This window comes from Hypomesus nipponensis, chromosome 8 (genome assembly GCF_054491055.1).
Source record: "Hypomesus nipponensis isolate SF chromosome 8, ASM5449105v1, whole genome shotgun sequence".
NCBI lineage: Eukaryota > Metazoa > Chordata > Actinopteri > Osmeriformes > Osmeridae > Hypomesus > Hypomesus nipponensis.
In genome coordinates this window covers 2,218,971-2,242,500 of record NC_140368.1, presented here as the reverse complement: position 1 = coordinate 2,242,500, position 23,530 = coordinate 2,218,971, and the positions used below count along the sequence as shown (strand labels likewise).

At 50.7% G+C, this 23,530-nt stretch overlaps 1 protein-coding gene across 6 annotated transcripts in view; it reads left to right on the top strand.

Annotated features, from left to right (window-relative positions):
- Window positions 1-23,530, top strand: part of LOC146274693 (partitioning defective 3 homolog) — a 267,396-nt gene that overhangs the window by 93,571 nt on the left and 150,295 nt on the right. For all 6 annotated transcript variants that reach the window (XM_084702755.1, XM_084702750.1, XM_084702751.1 and 3 more), the window contains exons 6-8: window positions 16,929-17,050; window positions 17,917-18,000; window positions 21,953-22,078. In XM_084702755.1, the coding sequence (XP_084558881.1) occupies window positions 16,929-17,050; window positions 17,917-18,000; window positions 21,953-22,078 (332 nt within the window). The remainder of the gene's footprint in view (window positions 1-16,928; window positions 17,051-17,916; window positions 18,001-21,952; window positions 22,079-23,530) is intronic.

The window sequence follows — 23,530 nt, the reverse complement described above, 5'->3', positions numbered from 1 at the left end:
GTGTGTGTGTGTGTGTTGATAACGTTGAGTGACTGCTTGTGGTAAACCTGGGGGGAATCAACATAAACGCATTTATTTCTGTCCAAGCCTCCTGTTCTGCTCTCCTGCTAAGGTTAGCCAATTAGATTAGACCCTGCCTCAGAGAGCAGGCACATCATGAACAGCCCAAGAATAACGTCCCGTTCGCTACAGAAAGAAATGCATTCCATTTTTCCACATAACATCTCCCCACTCGACAAAAAAACAGTCCTCTCTCTAAATCAGGCGACATACAACTTTAATGGCCGTGTTTCATAATTGCCGACTAACACTCCTGCCCTGACTTTAAAATCGCTTGTGTCTGCTGGGCAACTTGTGCTAGGCCGTTGTGTCCTTTTAAGTGGCACTTTGATGATTCATATTTAAACAGGCCCTTCGGGTTCCACTGTGGACAGGCAAGGCTGGGACTGACAGACGGGGGAGGAGAGCGGAGGGGGTCTATCCTGCCCAGGAACACTGGTGCATCATGGGACGAGAGGGGAGAAGGCAGGGGGGAATTGAAAGTGGATAAGAGGGGTGAGAGAGAGAGGGGGAAATTGAGAGAGATGGAGAGAGAAACAGTGTCACACTAGAACTGAGGAGAGAGAGAGAGAGAGAGAGAGAGGGGGGGGAGATGAAGAGAGAGAGAGAGAGAGAGAGAGAGAGAGAGAGAGAGAGAGAGAGAGGGGGGGGGGAGATGAAGAGAGAGAGGGGGAGATGAAGAGAGAGAGAGAGAGAGAGAGAGGGGGGGGGGGGAGATGAAGAGAGAGAGAGGGGGGAGATGAAGAGAGAGAGAGAGGGGGAGATGGAGAGAGAGAGAGAGAGAGAGAGAGAGAGAGAGAGAGAGAGAGGAGAGAGAGAGGAGAGAGAGAGAGAGAGAGAGGGGGGGGGAGATGAAGAGAGAGAGATGGGAGAGAGAGAGGGGGGGAGATGAGAGAGAGAGAGAGAGAGAGAGAGAGAGAGAGATGGGGGGGGGGAGATGAAGAGAGAGAGAGAGAAAGTTTCACTGTACAAGAAATAGAGCGAGATGAATAAATAAGGAAGGGAGAGAAAGACAAAGGGCGAGTGATTTGAGCTGGTGATGCACTCTTAACAATCAGAAGGTTCCTCTGTTACTCTCCATCCAACCGCAGGACCACACACAGCGTGGTCATCTTGTACCCAGGCTGAGGCCTTGAGAGACTGTTTCCACAGCGTGGTCATCTTGTACCCAGGCTGAGGCCTTGAGAGACTGTTTCCACAGCAGACCACTCCGCCAGGCCCCAGACGCCAGACCACTAACGGAGCTCGTCGTGGAGAGCCATAAACGCCAAGGCCAAATGAGTTATGCCCTAAATAAACATCTGCCATTAACGCAAGGCTATTATCCGTGTGATGGATGCTGGTGTGGGGGGCTGCTGGGAGAGGGAGCCGCTTCTCTGCTGCTCCCAGACCCTCTGACAGCCCTCTTTATAAACTCCACAGAGGGCGGGACTGACACCAGCTGTCAATCACCAGCTGCCCTAATCCAATGAAATGGCAATGTGCAGCTACTGGAAGTCAGGAAGTCGTTAAGATATGGGTTTACGGCTTGAATTTGAAATTGGAAAATGTTGGCTAGAGAGAAAGAGAAGCATCGAGAAGCCAGATAGAGGGAGGGAGAATGGGGAAGGAGGGACAAGGGGGGAGGGAGGGAGAAAGGGGAAGGAGGGACAAGGGGGGAGGGAGGGAGAAAGGGGAAGGAGGGACAAGGGGGGAGGGAGGGAGAAAGGGGAAGGAGGGACAAGGGGGGAGGGAGGGAGAATGGGGAAGGAGGGACAAGGGGGGAGGGAGGGAGAAAGGGGAAGGAGGGACAAGGGGGGAGGGAGAAAGGGGAAGGAGGGACAAGGGGGGAGGGAGGGAGAAAGGGGAAGGAGGGACAAGGGGGGAGGGAGGGAGAAAGGGAAACAGAGGCTGTTGAAATGTATTCTCTGATGCCATTGCCTGCCAGTAGAAGCCAGTGTGCAGTGTTCTTGAATATGACACCTTGTCCGTCTATCATTTAATTACTACCTAATGAAGACTAAACTACAGGCTGTATGATGCTGTCTGAGGCTGTGTGGGGCTGAGGCTGTGTGAGGCTGAGGCTGTGTGAGGCTGTGGGGTTGAGGCTGTGTGGGGCTGTGAGGCTGGGGCTGTGTGAGGCTGCGTGGGGCTGTGAGGCTGGGGCTGTGTGAGGCTGTGAGGCTGGGGCTGTGTGAGGCTGTGAGGCCGGGGCTGTGTGAGGCTGTGAGGCTGGGGCTGTGTGAGGCTGGGGCTGTGTGAGGCTGTGAGGCTGGGGCTGTGTGAGGCTGAGGCTGTGTGGGGCTGTGAGGCTGGGGCTGTGTGAGGCTGTGAGGCTGGGGCTGTGTGAGGCTGGGGCTGTGTGAGGCTGTGAGGCTGTGTGGGGCTGTGAGGCTGGGGCTGTGTGAGGCTGAGGCTGTGTGGGGCTGGGGCTGTGTGGGGCTGTGAGGCTGGGGCTGTGTGGGGCTGTGTGGGGCTGGGGCTGTGTGGGGCTGTGAGGCTGGGGCTGTGTGGGGCTGGGGCTGTGTGGGGCTGTGAGGCTGAGGCTGTGTGGGGCTGTGAGGCTGAAGCTGTGTGAGGCTGTGAGGCTGGGGCTGTGTGAGGCTGGGGCTGTGTGAGGCTGTGAGGCTGTGTGGGGCTGTGAGGCTGGGGCTGTGTGAGGCTGAGGCTGTGTGGGGCTGGGGCTGTGTGGGGCTGTGAGGCTGGGGCTGTGTGGGGCTGTGTGGGGCTGGGGCTGTGTGAGGCTGAGAGGCTGGGGCTGTGTGAGGCTGAGGCTGTGTGGGGCTGTGAGGCTGAGGCTGTGTGGGGCTGTGAGGCTGGGGCTGTGTGGGGCTGTGAGGCTGGGGCTGTGTGGGGCTGTCAGAAGAGGGCTGTTCTGTTTTCTGTTATCCATTCTTCATAAAAGATGATTGTCCAAATGAAGTGGAATTGGTTGAGGAAACTAAATTCTTCCTCTTCTGTTGAGTCACCCTCTGCCTCTTCGATCAAAGTTCTAAGTTGTAGAGGAATGCAGACAGTGTTATTTAGTAGAATGACAGGTCTCTGTTGATATATGAGTTAGGGTTCACCTGAAGACTGATTCTATGGTAGTCTACTTCATTACTGGAGCTGTTGAAGTCCTCTCTGTTTTCTCTCCCTCTACTGGATCTCTCACTCTTTCCCTCTCTCTATCTCTTCCTCTCTCGCTCTCTCTCTCCCTCCCTCTCTGTTGCTCTCTCTACTGTGTCTCTCTCATTACAATATGACAAGAATGTTTCTCTATCGCCCTCTCTCTCCTCCATTACTCTCTCCCTTCCTGATTTCTCTCCATAGGGCTTGTCTGTTTATCTAGCTGGCTGATTCAACCTCTCTTGGCCTCACAGATGGAGGTGTGTGTCGAATTGAGAAAAGTAATTAGAAGTGTGTCTGTGTGTGTGTGTGTGTGTGTGTGTGCATGCATGCATCCATAGGTGTGTGAGTGCGTGTGTGTGCGTGTGTGTGTGTGTGTGCGCGTGTGTGTGCGTGTGCGTGCGTGCGTGTGTGTGTGTGTGTGGGATGGACTTGTGATGAACAGCAGGTCACAGGGTGGTTGACTGGGGAGAAGGAGAGTGCAGTGGGAGAGTGTTTCACATTCCAAACCACTGAAATGAATCATGGCTCCGTATCTTGTGTCTACAAAGCAGGCCGTGCTCTCTCAGTTCAGGCCTAATTTACTGTGAAGCAGACAAAGGAGCTTTTTCTGGTGTAGTCTTTCTAAACATGCTCTAATTCAGGGAGGGACCCTGATCACCTCTCTCTCTCTCTCTCTCTCTCTCTCTCTCTCTCTCTGTCTCTCTCTCTCTCTCTCTCTCTCTCTCTCTCTCTCTCTCTCTTTCTCTCTCGCACACGAACAGGCACAGTCTAACTACAAACACACTCCGTGGCTAGTAAAACGGCAGAATGATGCTAACCCTGTGGACCTGCCAGTAGGTGCTGCTGTGTGTTCAGATTTGGTTTCTTAGTAGAGAGGAGACAAAGGACTCTCTCTCTCTCTCTCTCTCTCTCTCTCTCTCTCTCTCTCTCTCTCTCTCTCTCTCTCTCTCTCGCTTCCCCTCTCCTCCCCTCTATCTTCCTCTCTCTCTCCCTCTCTCTTTCTTTCTTTCTTTCTTTCTTTCTTTCTCGACTTCTGTCTATATCTAACCACATAGCCTTTACCTCAACGAGATAGCATGCCTACTTACCGATCTGTTGTAAGGTTCTGCTGCTATTGAGCTAGCCTCCATTAACTTAGCAGCATACCTCAGCTGTGTGGCATGCTAGCAATTCGGGTGAAACACCTCTTTTATTGCATGTTAATTCATCTCAGTTAAATTAACAGCTCTCTCAAGTTCAGTGTTAAGGGATATATATATATATATATATATATATATATATATATATATATATATATATATATATATATATATATATATATATATATATATATACAGTGTCCACCTGCTTGTCTGTTTCACTACTCCCACCTGCCACCTCTCTTCAGTTTCCTCCCTCCCTCCCAGAAGGCCAAGGTGCAGAGACAGTCAGTCAGAAGGGGCAGTGTGTTTTAGTGACCTTGACTGAGAGCTAGCGGAGGCTGTATTCACAGCTGCTCAAGGGGAAGGGAATGCATCAGGGTCACTTGTCATTCTCATCACAGAGACACCATCTCTCTCTCCCTGACTGTCTTTCTATCTCTCTTTTTCACCTACACCTTTTCCACCTTTTATGTCTCTCTCTTTCTCTTCCCCCAGGCCACTCGCCCCTCCGCCCCTCTGCCCCTCCACCCCTCTGCCCCACACCTGTCAGAGGAGTGCAGTGTTCGGAGCACTGTGCTCCGTCTCCTGTGAGGACCGTCCAGTGAGCTGGAACTGTTCTAGTCCATTTAACATGGCACAGGAGTGCCCCGCCACAGCCCCCTCCACAGCCCCCTGCACAGCCCCCTGCACAGCCCCCTCCACAGCCCCCTGCACAGCCCCCTCCACAGCCCCCTCCACAGCCCCCTCCACAGCCCCCTCCACAGCCCCCTCCACAGCCCCCTCCACAGCCCCCTGCACAGCCCCCTGCATGCCTCTGCTGCCTGCCATCACCTCCCGCATGAGGGGGGGGGGGGGGGGGGGGGACGAGGAGATCAAGGGGTGTGTGTATCGGGGGGGGGGGGGTGGTTCTGGTGTGTATGTGTTTCATTCCTGCTGTGTGTGTGTGTGTGTGTGTGTGTGCGTGCGCGTGTGTGTATGTGTGTGGTCCCTGGTCGATACAGACCTCTGCCTCAGGAGCTGTCGTTCCGGAGGCAGCAGAAATTGAAATAAACAACCTCCTTTTGCTTCATGGAACATATCACATAGAGGAAGCAGGTACAACACACACACACACACACACACACACACACACACAACAGAGCTTGACCCCCCCTGGGTCCTAGAGTTAAAGGGACTACATAGAGTCAGTCTGGCATTCCTGATAATGATGTCATACTGCATTGTGTTCCCTAAAGAAGGGACACATTGGCCCCTCATCTCTAGCCTGCCACCAGGGGCCACAGCTGGGGCCCGAGTGAGAGGGTGACCCCCTCTTAATGACCTCTGGCTGCTTATATATTTATATATATATATATATATATATATAGGACTCATGCTGCAGGCATCTTACACTCTTTGGAAGGAGTGGGCAAGAAGGAGGACCAGACGGCCAAATAGTTGTGAGTGAAGTTAAAAGCACACTGGTTTTGAGGAGCTGTTTTTGACAGAAAGATTAGTCTTTACAAAGGGAAAGACTCAGGAAAGAGAGGTGCTGATGGCTTATTACGATAATAATAGTATTATTATCTACTCTATCAGATTGTTATTCTGTCTTGGCAAATTGAGCAAGGTGATGGAGATGGTTTCCAGACACTGTGGTCATGCAAACCCTTCTGCTCGCTGCCCAGAAACCCCCCTCCTCACATGTGGTTCCACCCCATTAGGATTCTGAATGTCTCCCCCCTCACCTCTCCCCTCCTCACCTCTCCCCCCACCTCTCTCCTCACCTCCCCTCCTCCTCCCCTCCTCTCCCTCTTCTCACCACTTCTCTCCTCTCTCTCTATCCTCTCCCACGACTTCATGGATAATTTGACAGTTTAATCCTAGACAGTCACACAAGGACTCAGACCAAAGTTCCTTGGATACTTTTAAATGTGTTTAAAAAGACCTTGAAGGTTGTTTTGGTTGGGCAATTAAGAGCCACATAATTGTGGGGGTCTTAACCCCCCCCCCCCCACACACACACACACACACACACACACACACACTCCACTTTAAACCACGTTGGCCTCAACTGTCTGTCCTCTAGCGAGCTGTGGAAGAGTTCCAGTCACCTTTCTTATCTAATTTGCACAGGAGAAGAAAGTCATTTTTCTCTTTCTGCAGAAGCACACTCATTTATCCGTTCTCAACACACACACACACACACACACACACACACACACAGCTCCTTCTGTGTTGACACTCTCCTCCTCCTCTCCATCTTGCTCTGCTCCTTCCTCGTTAGCAGGCAGCCAGTCATGTTTGCCTCCCTCTGTCTCTCCCTCTCACACCCAACTACTTTGAAGTTAACACTCATCCTGAGTGTTCCCCCTTTTCACTTCCTCCTTTCCCTCCTTCTCTGTGATTAATTACCAGGTCTTGTTTCTGTTTCTTGTGTTTGGCCCTTCAGAACGAAGATTGAACTTAATCCCTGTGCAGTTGTATTCACAGGCACACCTCTTATCAAATGTTTAGTGTCGCACAGCAAAGCTGGCACGACAGAAAGGTGAAATCAACACCATTTCTGTTGGACAACAGGCGGTGGGTGTGTTGACTTCCCTCCCTCCCTCCCTCTCTCCCCTCTCCCTTTCTCTTCCTCCCCTTTAACCTGCCCATATCTCGCCCATCTACTTCTCCGCTCGGCCGATCGCAAACGTGTTAATTCCTGATTAGAATTAGCCGAGTGCGTTTTCTGATTTGCTCCGTGGAGTGAGAAAGCACTTTCTCAATGAGAATAATTGAACGCGGGCAGGGGTGCCAGCTCATTACCCACAAATCACAGGGAGCAGGGGCACCTTAGCCGCAGACAATAATGACTTGTGGGAATAAAAGCGCCCAGCGTGGAGAAGAGAGAACAGGAAGCTCGACGAGGAGTTGGGCACCTGCACTTAGCAGGGCTTCTCATCCACCTCAACGCTGCCAAGCCGCTTCTTACCTTCAGGAAATTGACCTCCTCCTGCAGTTTTCTTTCTTTATAAAAAAAGAAAAAAATGAATATTTCCACATAGTTAAAGTTGAAGTGTGTTCCAGGCAGTACTTAATTTTCAGACTATGGATGTGGATTTGACTTGTCAGGGCTGCTATTGTTGACAGGCTGTTAGAATGAGGCATGCATAATAGATCTCGTGATGGATCAGTAGATTTAACCATTTGGAACGGGTGAAGTAAGTCTTGCAAATCAATTTGGCGTTAAGTAGAGTCCGCTGGGTCTTTCACAGTGTTTTTCATCGCTGGTCCAATTAGCCAGTCAAACCCCCTGTGGGTGAGGTAGATAGAGGTTTGATGGGCACAAATGGAGTCCAGCTTCCCCAAAAATCCCCAAACCTGTGAAAGATAACACTCTTCCACACCTATTCAACTAAACGGTTTAGCACCATTTCTTTCTCCATGCCAGCTCTGCACTGTGGTGGGAGATAGACTCTGGTGACTGACAGGAGGCCCTTCCTTGGAGCACAGTCTATTTATTTGATTTAGTTCTCCCCTCTCTCTGTGTTGTCCGTTGGCCTCTCTTTCTCTCTCTCTCCGTCTGTCTCAATCTTTCTCTCTGTTTTCTCCTCCCTCTCTATCTCCCTCCTCTCTCGTCCTCCTCCATAGTGTGCTTTCCCCCTCTCACCCAGACTCAGTCTGTGTCAGTCTACTCAGTCTACTCTGGCACAGTAGCTCTCCTCACTGTGTCAGTCTACTCAGTCTACTCTGGCACAGTAGCTCTCCTCACTGTGTCAGTCTACTCAGTCTACTCTGGCACAGTAGCTCTCCTCACTGTGTCAGTCTACTCAGTCTACTCTGACACAGTAGCTCTCCTCACTGTGTCAGTCTACTCAGTCTACTCTGGCACAGTAGCTCTCCTCACTGTGTCAGTCTACTCAGTCTACTCTGACACAGTAGCTCTCCTCACTGTGTCAGTCTACTCAGTCTACTCTGACACAGTAGCTCTCCTCACTGTGTCAGTCTACTCAGTCTACTCTGGCACAGTAGCTCTCCTCACTGTGTCAGTCTACTCAGTCTACTCTGGCACAGTAGCTCTCCTCACTGTGTCAGTCTACTCAGTCTACTCTGGCACAGTAGCTCTCCTCACTGTGTCACTGCCCCAGGAGGAGCCAGTGTTGGTCAGTCTCTGTAGGTCTGTACATTTACATGTATTCATTTAGCAGATGCTTTTATCCAAAGCGGAAGGACACAGAGAGGGAATGAAAGGAGAGTTGTACAATCGGGCCGCATATTACAACATAACACGCACACACATTAATACACACACACACACGCATACATCCATACACACACACCCCTGGACATTTCCTATAGATCTTAACATCTCCTTATTCAGAGAAGACATTCCTTTCCCTAGATGGTAGTGAAAACCGAAAGGCATGAACCCAATGGCATTTTCAAGTGTTTAAGGTTGGATAGCCACATTGAGCTCTGAATGCTCTGAATAGTGTCGCTCAGCCACCTTCATGAAAACAGCATTCAGATCGACTCAATGTCTCTCCCACAACGCTGCTCCCCTCTGACATTCTCCTCCCCCTCTGTATGAATGTATGTATAGATGAGCTGTTGTGCTGGTGTGCCCGCTCCCCACACACACACACACACACACACACACACACACACACACGCTCTGCTGCTTTCCATCAGAATGGCTTCTGTTAGTCCCAGGTGTATTCACTCTTTCCCATCTGGAATCCCACTGCTTTCACCTTCTATTCTAATAACACTCTATGGAGCATTCTGTAGTCTGTAGCAGACGCCAGAGGAGGGGGGGGGGAGGCAGGGAGGGGGAGGGTGGGGGGGGGTGCACACTTGAAATGATGGTGCCATGAATCTATTTTGTTGTGTGATAGGTCTAAAAATAAGCAGGTGTAGCGCGTGCTGCACGTCTGTGTGTTATCAGGTGAGTCTATGGTGGAGGAAGGGGCTGGGGGGGTGGAGGAAGGGGCTGGGGGGGTGGAGGAAGGGGCTTGGGGGGGGGGGGGAGTCTCCACCATAGACTCTACCCTTCTAATTCCTAGAATTAGCAGAACAGAAAAAACTATAGAAAGGAAAACGAAGATATCTGCCCGGTACTACTAAGTGCTAGTCACCAACGGAATCAGTATCATCTTACCTGTTCTCCCCATCACCCTTCCACCCATCCATCCATGTTCTCCCCCATCCTTTCCGCCTCATCTCCACCTCTTTGTACACCTCTGTCTCCCTCTACAGCCCTCCTCTAGACCCCCTCCCCAGTAGCCCCACTTCATCCAGCCCCGTCGAGAAACACAACAAACCACTCAATTACTTTCAAGACCGAGAATCTCACTCTCCAATTAAAAACCAAATGAGATGAACCAGTGCTCTTCCTCCAATCTTCTCTTCCCCTCAACAGGACTCCCCCCCCCCCATCTCTCCCTCCACCTTTCTCCCTCTCTCCCCCCTCTAGATGGACAAGACAGCAAACAGCGCTAATCTGAGGAATAGACTGCTGGCTCCGTAATGACTGGCTGCAGTGTGTACAGCAGTGCTACTCCCAGCTCAATTATTCATAGGCTAACATCAATCACCGTCCCTCGTCCCTGTGCAGCTGCGTTAGGTGAGATCATGGCCGGGGAAACATCCACTAGCATGCTAATGGGGACAGGGCTGCAGCCCTGGTTTAGCACCAGAAGCTCAGCAGGGTGAAGCTAGGTTGTCGTGAATGCAGGTCCATCATCCCCCATGAGTACTTGCTTGGATGTTTTTCCCCAGTTTTCACGTGGTTGAGACTCTGCAGATGATAGAGTTGGTAGAGCACTGTCTGAATGAGCTGAGGTGTGCGCAGACTGTCAAGACCTGGCCACCCCAACAGGGTCAGAAAAGCACGGCACTGTTTTCAAGACGCATTCGTTTATCTGTGTATTCGATTTGAACCACGCAGAAACCCTCACACACTGTGAATAACAGAAACCCACACACACTGTGAATAACAGAAGCTGTGCTGTCTGACCTTCACAGGCTGGGAGATGGATTAAACATTCAGAACAGAGAGGAGGACACTGTCCTCCCTGCTAATCAGCTCAAAACGATGATTAATCTGTGGAAAGCGGTGTGGAGCAGAGTTAATACTCTCCTTAAAACCAGGATCTCTACTCTCTCTCTCTCTCTCTCTCTCTCTCTCTCTCTCTGTGAGCTTCACAGGAACACTCTGTGGAGCCCAAGATTACCTCAGGTGTTCATGGGCTCTGATGATGTTGCGCTTTTGAAAAGTCTCTCTCCATTCGCTCCTCAAAACAGACTTCAGAATCCAAACAATCCCTCTCCAAAGTCCACTGTTGATGTGTCCGTCTGAAGTATAATTGCTTCAGTTCCCCTTTTAAGAGGCGGATGAAACAGGTCTCTGGCTCAGGGTTCTTTTCCACCGCAGAGTCCGAATACCAGCGCCCCGGACAAGGCAAAAGCAAAAAAGGAAAAGGCGATTTGCGATAACTCAATTGTCAGGGGTTGGTGCGTGTGTGAAGCGAGTGGCCCTGTCGTGGTTGTACTGATGAGGTTTGGGGGATTGAGGTTCCTGTCCGTTCTGGGTTTGTGTTATTGACTCAGTGATTGATTTAAGGCCTCATAATTATCTGGCCTAAATGAATTAAAGTGCAATTTAACGATACAGCGGACTGCACCAAAGGCAGCTGTGTCACTGATAGACCCCCCCCCCCCCCCCGCCTGGTATGAAATGGTGGTTTGTAGAGGATGTGTATGGCACATACACAATCCTACTGACTTGTGGGAAGGGGGGAGGAAGAGGAATGCCAACTGCCAGTCTCTCTCTAACACCCGTGTTTCTTACCGTGGAAACGGCTCACTCACTGAGTCTGATTCAATTAGCTTGATTACATTAAGAACCAGTTTAGCCTCCATTTGCTTAAAGTTACCCCACGTCATACACAAACTTTTATTAGCCATTAAGCCTGTCTCAGAAAGTAAGGCTGACAGATTTAAAGGCCTGATGTCTGTGTTGATTAAAAGGGGGTAAAACTCTTGTTACCTTCACCAACTGCAAGAGGAACACAAGCTCAGCTGCCAGTAACAGAGGCTCTATTTGATCTCCAGTAGTACAGAAACCTGGGATTTTCAGACAAAGATTCACTTTGCTGTATATAACAGCATTATCACTATTCCCTGCAGCCATGGCGACATCACCGGTTGACCTCTGATTGGCTGCAGGTTTTCATCCCAGGGTGGTGATTGAGGACATCCTGTTTTGGATAGTGAGGTCATAGATGGACAGACAAGCAGGCGGGGGGGCAGACACAGGCAGACAGACAGCTTGGTATAAAGACAGACAGGCAGACAGGCAGCTTGGTATAAAGGCAGACAGAAAGACAGACAGACAGGCAGGCAGGCAGGTAGCTTGGTAGAAAGACAGGCAGACAGACAGACAGACAGACAGGCAGGTAGCTTGGTAGAAAGACAGGCAGACAGACAGACAGACAGGCAGGTAGCTTGATAGAAAGACAGACAGACAGACAGGCACGGGGCCCATGACCTCCTGCCTCCGTCTATGTTCATCCACATGCTCGTCTGCTCTCCCTATCAAAGGGAATAGTCCATGAGCTCTCCTCTACAGGCTCTCTGTTCAAAACAGCTCTAGTAGAATAAGAATATTAACGATCCAGCCCCTGGGTTAGGTTGCTCTGCAGTGCGGACGGAAACATGCAAACGACACGCGTGCACAAACGAGGCACACACAGCTGATCTCATTCTTGTCTTCTCCAGCACCTGTCATTACATGTCCTCTGAGCCCCACTAACTTGATGACACTGAGAGTCAAAGGCGTGTTTCCTCCACCTCACGCCAGTTAGTCCTGATCCTCAGATGTCATGAAGAGGACTCGACACATGGTTATGATGGTTATGGTTACACATGGTTATGATGACGTTATAATGTGTGTTAGGATGTAAATGCCTTCTGTTCAAGCCAGTGTAAGTGCCACAGTATAGTTGTATGCAGCTATGTGAATCACATTACAAGGATCATATCTGTATCCTCAAAGTGAGTTAGCTTTCAGTTTGGTCCTTTTAACATGCTTCTAACCAACATAAATGTAAATAAGTGTCTCATACTGTGAGCTTATGTTGATGCATTGCTTGTTTTAATAGGGTCATTAGGATAGGAGAACAGAATGACCTCATGCAACAGTATACACACAGACTCAAACATACACATCACAGGCTAATCTCGTCACATGAACATTTTAGGGAGGCTAATTCAGTCTCCAGTTAGTTGTAAAGGACAGACAGTGGGCGGGAGGGGAGGAGGGGGGGAGGAGGGGGGTGTGATTGTTGTGAAGGCCAAGGCCAGGTATTCCACAATAGTCTTCGCATTAGTAAGTGCATTAGTCCAGTTTGGCATAAACGATGCTGTAATTGGTCCGGTGCTTTCTTGAGTGAGTGGAAAACACTGTGCTTTGTCTCCAGTCTGTGTTTTATTATGACTTTAAAGCAGCTTTCTCTTTGCACATCGAAGCGTTTGTTACGTTTGGCCTTTACACTGTTTCCACATGAGTGTGCACTGTCAGCTCCAGTAATTACCCTGCGTATTTTAAGGTGCAGAGGGTGAGGGAAGTCTCCTGTAAATGTTTCAACGGGTGTTTTCAAAACCGTCTCGTTTTAAATGTGCTAAAGTGCTTCCTTAAAAAAAACAACAAAAAAAAGCGGAACATTTGTGACTCCTAATTTTCTCCATCAATTTTCTTTGGCCTCCATTGTTCACTCCCACATACGTGTGTGTGTGTGTGTGTGTGTGTCATTGCCAACCACAGTGGAGTGTCAGAGGGCTGGTATGCAGTTAGTGTACAGACAAAGCATACATGCCAACCTTTGACCTTGAGTATAAAAAGTCTTCTCCAGCAACCTTAAGCTGAGAAGGACATCCTCTTACAAACACACACGCACACACACAGATACATTATTTAATGAAGTTGACTTTCAGGACTGTCTGATAGGAGGTGACATGTTGTCTCATCAAACCCTTACCCCCAACCCTGCAGCGTGTGTGTGTGTGTGTGTGTCGAGGTTGAACACTGACCAGGCAGCTGCCCCCCCCCCCCCCCTCCCTCCCTCCTGTCCTCTCTGAGAGGAAACAGCACTCTGCACTTTACGAGTCCCTCCCAGTCTGCCAAGCTCTCACACACTATCTGCCTCAATAATCTAATGCACCGGCTGTCTAATCGCCAGGCTCCTAACCCGGGCTTCCTATCATTGTATGAGAGGCTGCTGGCCCAGAGCCACAGCCAGGCCCGCTAGGAGAGCTGCTCCGGAGAGCCAGGCCTCTCTCCTCCACGTGTCTGCAGACAGGGACCCAGCCAGCACACACGGCCAGGGAGAGCTGAACACAACTGGGCCTCGCCTCTCTCTCAGTCCCCCTCCGGCTGCTCTGGATCTTCTGAGGAGGAACGTGTCGACCAGCTGAATAGGGCTCGGGGTGAGGGAGGGAGGGAGGGAGGGAGGGAGGGAGGGAGGGAGGGAGGGAGGGAGGGAGGGAGGGAGGGAGGGAGGGAGGGAGGGAGGGAGGGAGGGAGGGAGGGAGGGAGGGAGGGAGGGAGGGAGGGAGGGAGGGAGGGAGGGAGGGAGGGAGGGAGGGAGGGAGGGAGGGAGGGAGGGAGGGAGGGAGGGAGGGAGGGAGGGAGGGAGGGAGGGAGGGAGGGAGGGAGGATGCGTCTTGTTAGCCAGTGACTCACCTCTCCTTCTCGTACTGTAAGTGCTTAGCTCTGGCACTGAGACAGGGCTGTCTTGAAGGGCAGTGGAGGGCAGCGTGGCCGATCCTCCATCAGCATGTGTCCTCCTCCTAGCCCTCGGCAGAGAGGAGAGGGGAGAGAGGCACAGGGACTCGGGAGTCTCTCTGCCTCTGAACACTCACCCGCCACCCTGAGGGAACTGTTTCTACTCTGTCTCTTTCTCTTCTTTCTCGTCTCTCTCTCTCTCCCTTTCTTTCTCTCTGTCTGTCTGTGTCCCTCCCTCTCTTTCTTCTTGCATTCTCTCTCTTTACGTCTTTTTCTACTCTTTCTCTTTCTTTCCCTTTCTCCCGCTCTCTCCCTCTCTCACACTCTCTCTCCCTCCTGCCAACCAGGTCTTTTCTTTCAATAAAGATACTGTGTAGCGAGTTTCATTCACGTCACACGCCGATGTCACTCACCCAACAACAAGGCTGAGGATTGTCCCTGAGAGCAGCAGGTATAGAAGTTAATTACTTGTCAGTGTCAGTAATGATGAATGTGAACCAGTTCATCCCTTCCCAGACGTCTCTCCATTGTTGGAGGAAGAACGAGAGATTGCGCTCCACATTCACATCCTTCCGTTTCCTATGCAAATGTCCGTTCTGAATTCAGGTTCCCTCTTTATCCTCGGTCAATATATTCCAGCTCACCTATCTGATTGTATTTATCATTGCCGCAAGCCACCCGCGGTCTTTATACCCTTTGAGACATCCCTCAATCCTTTATTCCAGAATTCCTTTGGTTGCCAGATCTGCGGTATTCTATCCCCCCCCCCAGGGTTTTCACTCGGGTCGTTGTGCATTCAGCTGGTGGGCACCTGGGACCCTGGTGACGCATCATTAGAAGCAGCTGTGGCCCAAAGGTGATCGACTCTTTCTCTCAGAGGTGACGAGCGACGGCAGGGGGCTGGAGGGACTCCGAAAGGAGCCTGAGGAAAATTCTGTGACCTCGTGTCAGCCTCCGTCACCTCGGAAAATAAATAAATAGGAGCGCCGTCTCCCCGGCGCCTCAGCCCTGGCACGCGGAGCACCGCGAAGGTCCTGCTCTCTCCGCTCTGAAAGGCTCCGAATAATTTTCCATAAAGTGGGAGGGAGAGCTTATTTAGATGTGCTTGACATTTCAGCGCGAGGGGAAGGTGAGGGGGTGAGACTGCCAGCATATTAATATCAGTGGATAACAAACCATTGCTGGGAAGTCTCATATTGTCTAGACACTATCCCCCCCCAAACACCCCTCCCTAGAATGACATTAGACTGTGCATTGAACTGAATCTGGCAAAGCAGGCTTTTAAACTTTCCACCATGATGAGTAACCCTGGCATACTGCCGGCTCTGTTCTGCTGTGCCATGTCTCTAGCTATCCTCAGGGAACGCAAATATCACATGCATCGCTTCTGTGAAAATATGAATACAGTCACGTCATGTGTAACTGTGAAAAATGCAGCTTGCTTCGTCCCATGAACACCCAGTTCAGAGATGATGGCCATTCTGTAGAGGACCTGTGCATATGCCATGGATCAGGGGTATAGCTCGGCGGTTAGAGCACATCAAGAAGGTTCAGGTTCAAATCCAAGCGTCTGCTAAATGAATACATGATTTTATATGTTGCATCAGTACCCAGCTGCACTTCTGTCTGGGACAGAGCAGCTAGCTCTTCTGTTTGTGAGACAGCAGCTAGCTCTTCTATTTGTGACAGAGCAGCTAGCTCTGCTGTTTGTGAGAGAGCAGCTAGCTCTGCTGTTTGTGACAGAGCAGCTAGCTCTTCTGTTTGTGACAGAGCAGCTAGCTCTGCTGTTTGTGACAGAGCAGCTAGCTCTGCTGTTTGTGAGAAAGCAGCTAGCTCTGCTGTTTGTGAGAGAGCAGCTAGCTCTGCTGTTTGTGAGAGAGCAGCTAGCTCTGCTGGTTCTGAGAGAGCGGCTAGCTCTTCTGTTTGTGACAGAGCAGCTAGCTCTGCTGTTTGTGAGAGAGCAGCTAGCTCTGCTGTTTGTGACAGAGCAGCTAGCTCTGCTGTTTGTGAGAGAGCAGCAAGCTCTGCTGTTTGTGACAGAGCAGCTAGCTCTTCTGATTGTGACAGAGCAGCTAACTCTGCTGTTTGTGAGAGAGCAGCTAGCTCTGCTGTTTGTGAGAGAGCAGCTAGCTCTGCTGTTTCTGAGAGAGCAGCAAGCTCCGTGGCTCTCTGAGAACTCGCTGTGTCATTGTGTAGCTGCTCCTCAGGAAGAAGGCCACATGAAAAGAACAAAGAGAGGGAGAGAAAGGGAGGGAGAGAGAGAGGGAGAGAGAGAGGGAGAGAATGAAACAACAGATAGGGGAGAGGGAGAGAGAAAGAGAGAGGGAGAGAACAGGAAAGAGAGGAGGGAGAGGGAAGGAGAGTAAGAGAGAGAGGGAAACAAACGACCCTGCTTTATCCTCGACTCCTCCTGATCCGATTACCGCAAGAACCTGGCAACCCAGCGGCTGAGCCCCGCCCCTGATTGATTGAGTATGAGTAATCGATTACAGCCAATTCTGGCTTGTGCTGTGGTTTATTTTTTTTGATGCGTTTATTTACTTTTCTTTTAGGGGTCGGGAGGGAGGGGGGGCAGGCATTCTCTCATGTCGCCCAGCCCCAGCCTGCTGAACAGTAAGGGTCTGGGCTGATTTAGACCAGGGGACATTACTCCTGTCTCCAGGTAATGGGATTAAAAAACAGAGGACAGGAAGGAGGGGGGCAGGGGGAGGAGAGGAAGGAAAGATGAGATGCAGAAACAGACAGCTAGTCCAGCCCAAGTCTCTCTCACTCTGCTTCATGGACGAGTCTTCCATGATTTACCCTGTGTCACCTTGTGATTTTCCTCTCATCTCTCTCTCTCTCCCTCTCTCTCTATCTCTCTCCCTCTCTCTCTTTCTCTCCAGGATGAGGAAGAGGAGGAGGACAAGGAGCAGGAGCGGGGGAAGGAGGAGGGGAAGAATGGAAGGATAGAGCCAGTGGGCCGAGCAGACTCGTGTGTGGAGAACTGCCCTGTTTCAACTCTGGAGTAAGTGAACCCCCCGGCCCTGTGGTAGTGGATCCCAGGCCTGCCACCGCAGCAGGAACTCTACCCACACCACAATGGATGTCTACTCTCAGTCTGTAGACTGGAGACACTCTGTATGGGGAAAAAGTGCATGGACACTTCCTGTAAAGTGACAGTGAACCACTTTATATCTGACGAGAGTCACTTCCTTGAGAGAGTGCGCTCAGCATGAACCAATCATTATGTTGTCGTCGTGTGCATTTCTATGGAATAGTGATAATAATGTGACATTAAAGTAGAGTGCTTTCCTAGACATTCCACAGGTGCTTCACAGAGTGAACACACAGGGGGAATTCAATTAACAGGCACATCTATAAATAAGTGACAAGGAGGTTTACAAAAACGAGAGGAATCATGAAATGTAGGGAAGGGGAGAGAACGTATCACTTATGGTCGGAAACACGCCCCCCCCCCCCCCCACACACCCCCACACACACACACACACAGCCACGCACAATACACACTTGCATTAATTAGCTGTAGTTCAGTCCACAGCTGGGATTTGATCCTAATCACTTAATAGGGGTCCGCTTTTAGGCGTACTATCGACCCCTGCCCCCCCTTGTCTGACTGTATAATGGATGACTCCCAGTGACAATAGGCCCCTGTAGCTCATCCTCAACAGAGACACACTGCCGGCCTTGCCCCAGCACTCATCCATTCCAGCTCCTGTCATGTTCTCCTGTTTGCCGTTCTGTGTTTGGCTGCCTGCTCCTTTGTTGTGTGTGGTTTCATTATTTATTTTGTTTATTCATGCATGTCCTCCCCCTCCCTCCCTCCCTCCCTCCTCCCCGCCACCTCGTCCCCCATCCATCACTGTCCCGCAGCGCCATGCTGAAGCCCGTGGAGGTGACTAACGGCGGGGGGCCCCTGGGGATCCATGTGGTGCCAGTCAGTGCTGAGGACGCCAGGTAAACACAGCCGCCTCCTCTACCCAGCCAGCGACACGCAAGGGAGACGCTAGGAAACATCCCCTGCATCGCTCTTTCTGTTCGACTCTCTCTCTCTCATTCTGACTCTCTCTCTCTCATTCTGACTCTCTCATTCTGACTCTCTCTCATTCTGACTCTCATTCTGACCCTCTCTCTCTGTCTGACTATCTCATTCTGACTCTCTGTCTGACTCTCTCATTTTGACTCTCTCATTCTGACTCTCTCTCTCATTCGTACTCTTTCTCTCATTTGGACTCTCATTCGGACTCTCTCTCTCTCTCTCCCTCCCTCTTCCTCTCTATCCTATCAGAGCTTTCCTTCATCATCTTGTTCTTCCACCCTGTTGCCCGAGGCTGTCTGTCATTGTTAGTGTCTGTGATTCTCTTTGCCTGCCTCCCTGCTGCTGGAACAGGGCCCCTGGGCCCCTGGGCCCCAAGGCCCCTGTCCAACGTGGGCTCTGGAGGACCAGGGGGATGAAGCCCTCCTCTCCTAACTGCAGGCTCTACACCTTCAACATTCTCCCTTTCTGCTTCTCCATATCCCTTTTATTCTGTCCTCCACGCCCGGGCTGAACACCACAGCTCTCCTGCCTTGAAGGTGACTCAGCAGGGAGGGGGGAGAGAGAGGGGGAGAGAGAGAGGGGGAGAGAGAGAGGGGGAGAGAGAGAGGAGGGAGAGAGGGGGGAGAGAGAGGGAGAGAGAGAGGGGTGAGAGAGGGGGGAGAGAGGGGGGAGAGAGAGGGGAGAGAGAGAGGGGTGAGAGAGAGAGGGGTGAGAGAGAGAGGAGGGAGAGAGGGGGGAGAGAGAGGGGAGAGAGAGAGAGGGGTGAGAGAGAGAGGAGGGAGAGAGGGGGGAGAGAGAGGGGAGAGAGAGAGGGGAGAGAGAGAGGGGTGAGAGAGAGAGGGGGAGAGAGAGAGGGGGAGAGAGAGGGGAGAGAGAGAGAGGGGAGAGAGGGAGGGGGAGAGAGAGAGGGGTGAGAGAGAGAGGAGGGAGAGAGGGGGGAGAGAGAGGGGAGAGAGGGAGGGGGAGAGAGAGAGGGGTGAGAGAGAGAGGAGGGAGAGAGGGGGAGAGAGAGGGAGAGAGAGAGAGGGGAGAGAGAGGGGGGAGAGAGAGAGGGGAGAAGTACTGTCCTGTTGAGGCTGGTGGAAATAGTAAAGGAAAGTGATGACAGGAGCATCTAGCTGCATACACAGTTTATAGTTGCTCTGGAATAAAACAACAGCGACCGGCCGCCCCGTGTAATCAAACTAAAAGCTCATCTATAACACAAGTCCTTACACGCGCCGTGGGGTTGGCGCGCCCCCAAGGTCAGTCGGACGCTCGCCGGCGCGGTGAAAGGCACTCTGGGAGGAAGAGGACGTGAAGGAAACAGGGATGAAGGAGATGGGACAGGACACTCCTCATTGGCGTTAAAGAGCGTTGTGATTCTCTGTCCTTCCAAACCCTGAGAACGCCTGTCATCTAAAAATACGTTTGACCTCTGGAAATGTAACCTTTGAGCTAAGAGAAAGACAGAATGGCCTCTCGATGGAAGATTAATCTTATTATGTGTCATAAAAAGCGCCCAATCGCTGGTCTATATCATCCGGATGATTTTGTTCTGGAGTTCTTGGGTCTCCCTTGCGGTCCTCATCCGCCACTTCAGGACAGATACTCCATCGCTGTCGCAGAACCCAGTTGTCTTTCCCGCAGTAAGAACCTGCAGCGCTTCTCCTCCACGTTCTCATATCCTGCCGTGAGGGCCGCACTGGATTCCTTCTTAACTCAGGTCCATCTCCCTCTGGATGAGATACTAACTAATGGCTTTCAGAGGCTTCAATTAGGCCCAGACTCCTTGATAAGCCGGGCGGCTGGCAGCTGGGCTGGAGGTAATGGTGTTCTTAGCGTCTGCAGGGCAGGAAGCGCTGGGGCTCTGAGCTGGCCGTCTCATAACGGCCTCGACGCCACCAGGACTACGACTGGACAGCCCCGGATACTGGGGGGAGGTTCTGTCGTGAACTGATGGGGTTACGGGCTCAGAGGACAGTACACACATACATACAGACACACACACACACACACATACATACAGACACACACACACACACACGTGCATTCTTTCAGTAATGAGCTCTTTCAGTAATGCCTCCCCATGACCAGTGTGAACTGTAAACAAGCCACAGACATAATTGTGTTGCGTAAATGGATCCTGATTGCATTATTATTCAATTAAAGGCAGGCGATGGGAACAGGTGGTCCCCTTCAGACAGACTGCTCCTCCAACGGCAGTCAGACACGCTGCATAGAGCTAACGAAGAAACGCTATGTTCACACACACACACACCATCACTGATACTCTCCTCAGTCGTTTGGAATGAAACCCTGCGACATAATACCAGAAGGCTCTGAAAATATTTGGCATGACAGCGTGAGCAAGCACAAGACCTAGCAGCGATACAATACTGTGACTTATTTAAAAGGTGAAGGGTGCAAATGCTCATTATTTTTAATGATCCTTTACGAAGTATCCACCACTGATACACAGAGCACGTCAGTGTAAGGGTTAGAGGTCATTGCTCTGAACCGTTTAGTCGCAGCTCTGTCTCCCAGCTTTCCTAACCCGCTACTAACAACACTGTGTTCAGAATGTTGACATTAATGAAGAGGAGTCGCGATCGTACCTGTTCGCTGCCCACGATTAGCTTGGCCTTTCTTCTCTGTTCGCCAGCTGATGAGCCGGCTAAGAGAATTGGCTTTTATGCCACTTAATTCCAACTTAGTGATGTGCCATTTAAACCCATAGTGGGATCACGATGAGTTTGTTGTGTGAGCAAGCATGTCCATGTTATACAAGCAATTAAACCAATGTTCTGAAGCCGCCGCGACTCGAGTTCTGCCGGCCCGAAATGCTAAACAGTTCCTTAAATCGGCCCTAGCTGGGGGTAAATGGACATTCATCTTTTTAATTTGCCGCTTCGTTGTTTTTGTTGACGTTTCCAGTGAAACGTTGCAAATTAAGCCGCTAGCCGTGCTCTCACCTCTCTGCGCCCTGGGTGTCGGCATGAATGCATAACGCCCGGTGATACCGAAGTTTGCTTTTGACGGTCTTCACATCTATATACTCGTACCGTATTTACCTCCGGAACTGTGAAAGTCAAAAAACTTCCCTGTCAGAAGTGGCAAGGACAACAACAGAGACTCGAAGCTCAGTACCTGCCGCTCCCCACTCAAGCTTTGAGTCTGGGGTTTGTCTCAGTTTTTTGCTGTCGATGCGTGTATCAGATCTTTCTGCTCGCCTGCACTGTCGATGATCCTCGCGAGCGTGCGCGAGCTAAAGCCCCCAGGAGCTTTGGGGTGTGTTTATGTACTGGGAGTTTGAAGCTAAAGGTTGTATGTCTGCATGGAGGAGAGTGCTGAGAATGTACGCTCCAGAGCTAGCCGGATATTTATTTATAACTCGCTGCCCTGTTCACTTTTTAAGCCTTGTTTGCGATGGCGACAGACTCCTGAGTGAAGCATTAAGATGATCATGCTGAAGAACTGGATTACGTCCAACCCTGTCCTTCACACACACACACACACACACACACACACACACACACTCTATGTATTTATGGGAAGTAAACTTTTAGGGTGTTTAGGAGTTTCATTTTGGTTTAGATGCCAACCTTTTAACACAAATGTTTTGTAACCTAATACCGTTATTTTACTGAATCTCTAATCAAAGTGCATTCCTCTCTGTATATAAATACATATCACTATATATCTATTACTGTCTATCTCTTTTTCTATCTCCATTGTATCTTTATTTTATCTCTCTTGCACTCTCACTCTCTCCATAAGGATGCAGATGTCATCAGAAACCATGTTTACATCTGTATCCAGTGTCTGTATCCTTTGTGTGTGTGTGTGTGCGTGTGTGTGTGTGTGTGTTAACGTGCGGCTTGTCTCCAGGACCTGGGGCCTCCTGGTGAAGCGTCTGGAGGTGGGGGGCAAGGCTGAGAAGGAGCAGCTCTTCCAGGAAGACGACTGCATCGTCCGCATCAACAGAGACGACCTGCGCCACCTTCGCTTTGAACAGTAAGACTCCCCTACCTCTGAACTCTGACCTCTGACCCCGTCTCGGTGATGAGGGATCCCTTCAAAGTCAACTTTGACAAACTATCATCCTCACTTTTTGTCTTGGAATCAGACTAACCTCTGGGGTTCTTTTTAGGAAATGTATACCTGACGGTTTTCCTCCTCGCTCTCTGAGCCGATAGGAAGATACATGAGATTGTATCCTTGTAGAGAACTAACCATGGTGAATGAGCACATTTATGGCACACACTAGCTCACAAACACAGTTACGGTTAACACCCCCAAGCACAGCACAGTAAGGTCAAGAAGCAAGATGGCTGCCATGCTGGGGGTGGAAGGGGGGAAACTACTGTGTTTTGCCCCCTGGTGGTGCACCTCGAGGTGGGTTAGACCTCTGGCCCCTTCAGGTTTTCTTCTTGGAGGATGCCCTGGCTTCTACCTGTGTTCTATTGATTTATTGCTTTTCTTTATTTCCCAAAGTGGAATAAAGATATAAGGCTGGGACTTCGTCCCATTTTACCAAAGCCACTCTCGTCTCCACCTAGATCAGGGATCAACGCCAGACACACACACACACACACACACATTTATTGTGTATGTTACCCACAATGTGTATCCGGTGAGACATTCCATCTCTAGCTAGCATACATTCTTAGATCGGTATTCATTGACATAAAAGTATTCCGTGGTGGATTTGAGATGTTTTCCCTCCTCCACCCCTCCCTCCTCATCTTGTCTTCTCCTTATCTCCTCCCTTGATTGTACACAGCATGGAGATGATTCAAAATGATATAGTAATCTCATCGCATTGTTTTGCACGGATAAATATTTTGAGTCGGTTAATCTTACTAAATGTAATGATGCATTGATGGTGTCATTTATTATTTAATCAGCGCAGTGTGCCGGCTGATTGCTGGAGTGTCAATGCTCTGGCACGCGTGCGGCACACCGCTTCATTAACCCCCACTCCACTGTGTGTGTGTGTGTGCGTGTGCGTGCGAGGAGGGCACTTAATCCCAGTGTCTCAGTGTGTCTCAGTGTGTCTCAGTGTGTCTCAGTGAGGCAGGGTGATTGCGAGGGGTGAAAGTGCACCCCTCCGGAAAATAAATTAAGTGTTTATCAGGACGGAAGTGTTATTTGTCGAGACGGAAGCGGCTTAGCTCTTGTCACTAGCTGCCTTGGGAAGGGGGTAGGGAGAAGGGGGTAGGGAGAAGGGGGAAGGGGGTAGGGAGAAGGGGGTAACAAGAAGGGGGTAGGGAGAAGGGGGTAGGGAGAAGGGGTAAGGGGGTAGGGAGAAGGGGGTAGGGAGAAGGGGGTAGGGAGAAGGGGGAAGGGAGAAGGGGGAAGGGGGTAGGGAGAAGGGGGTAGGGAGAAGGGGGTAGGGAGAAGGGGGTAGGGAGAAGGGGGAAGGGGGTAGGGAGAAGTGGATAGGGAGAAGGGGGTAGGGAGAAG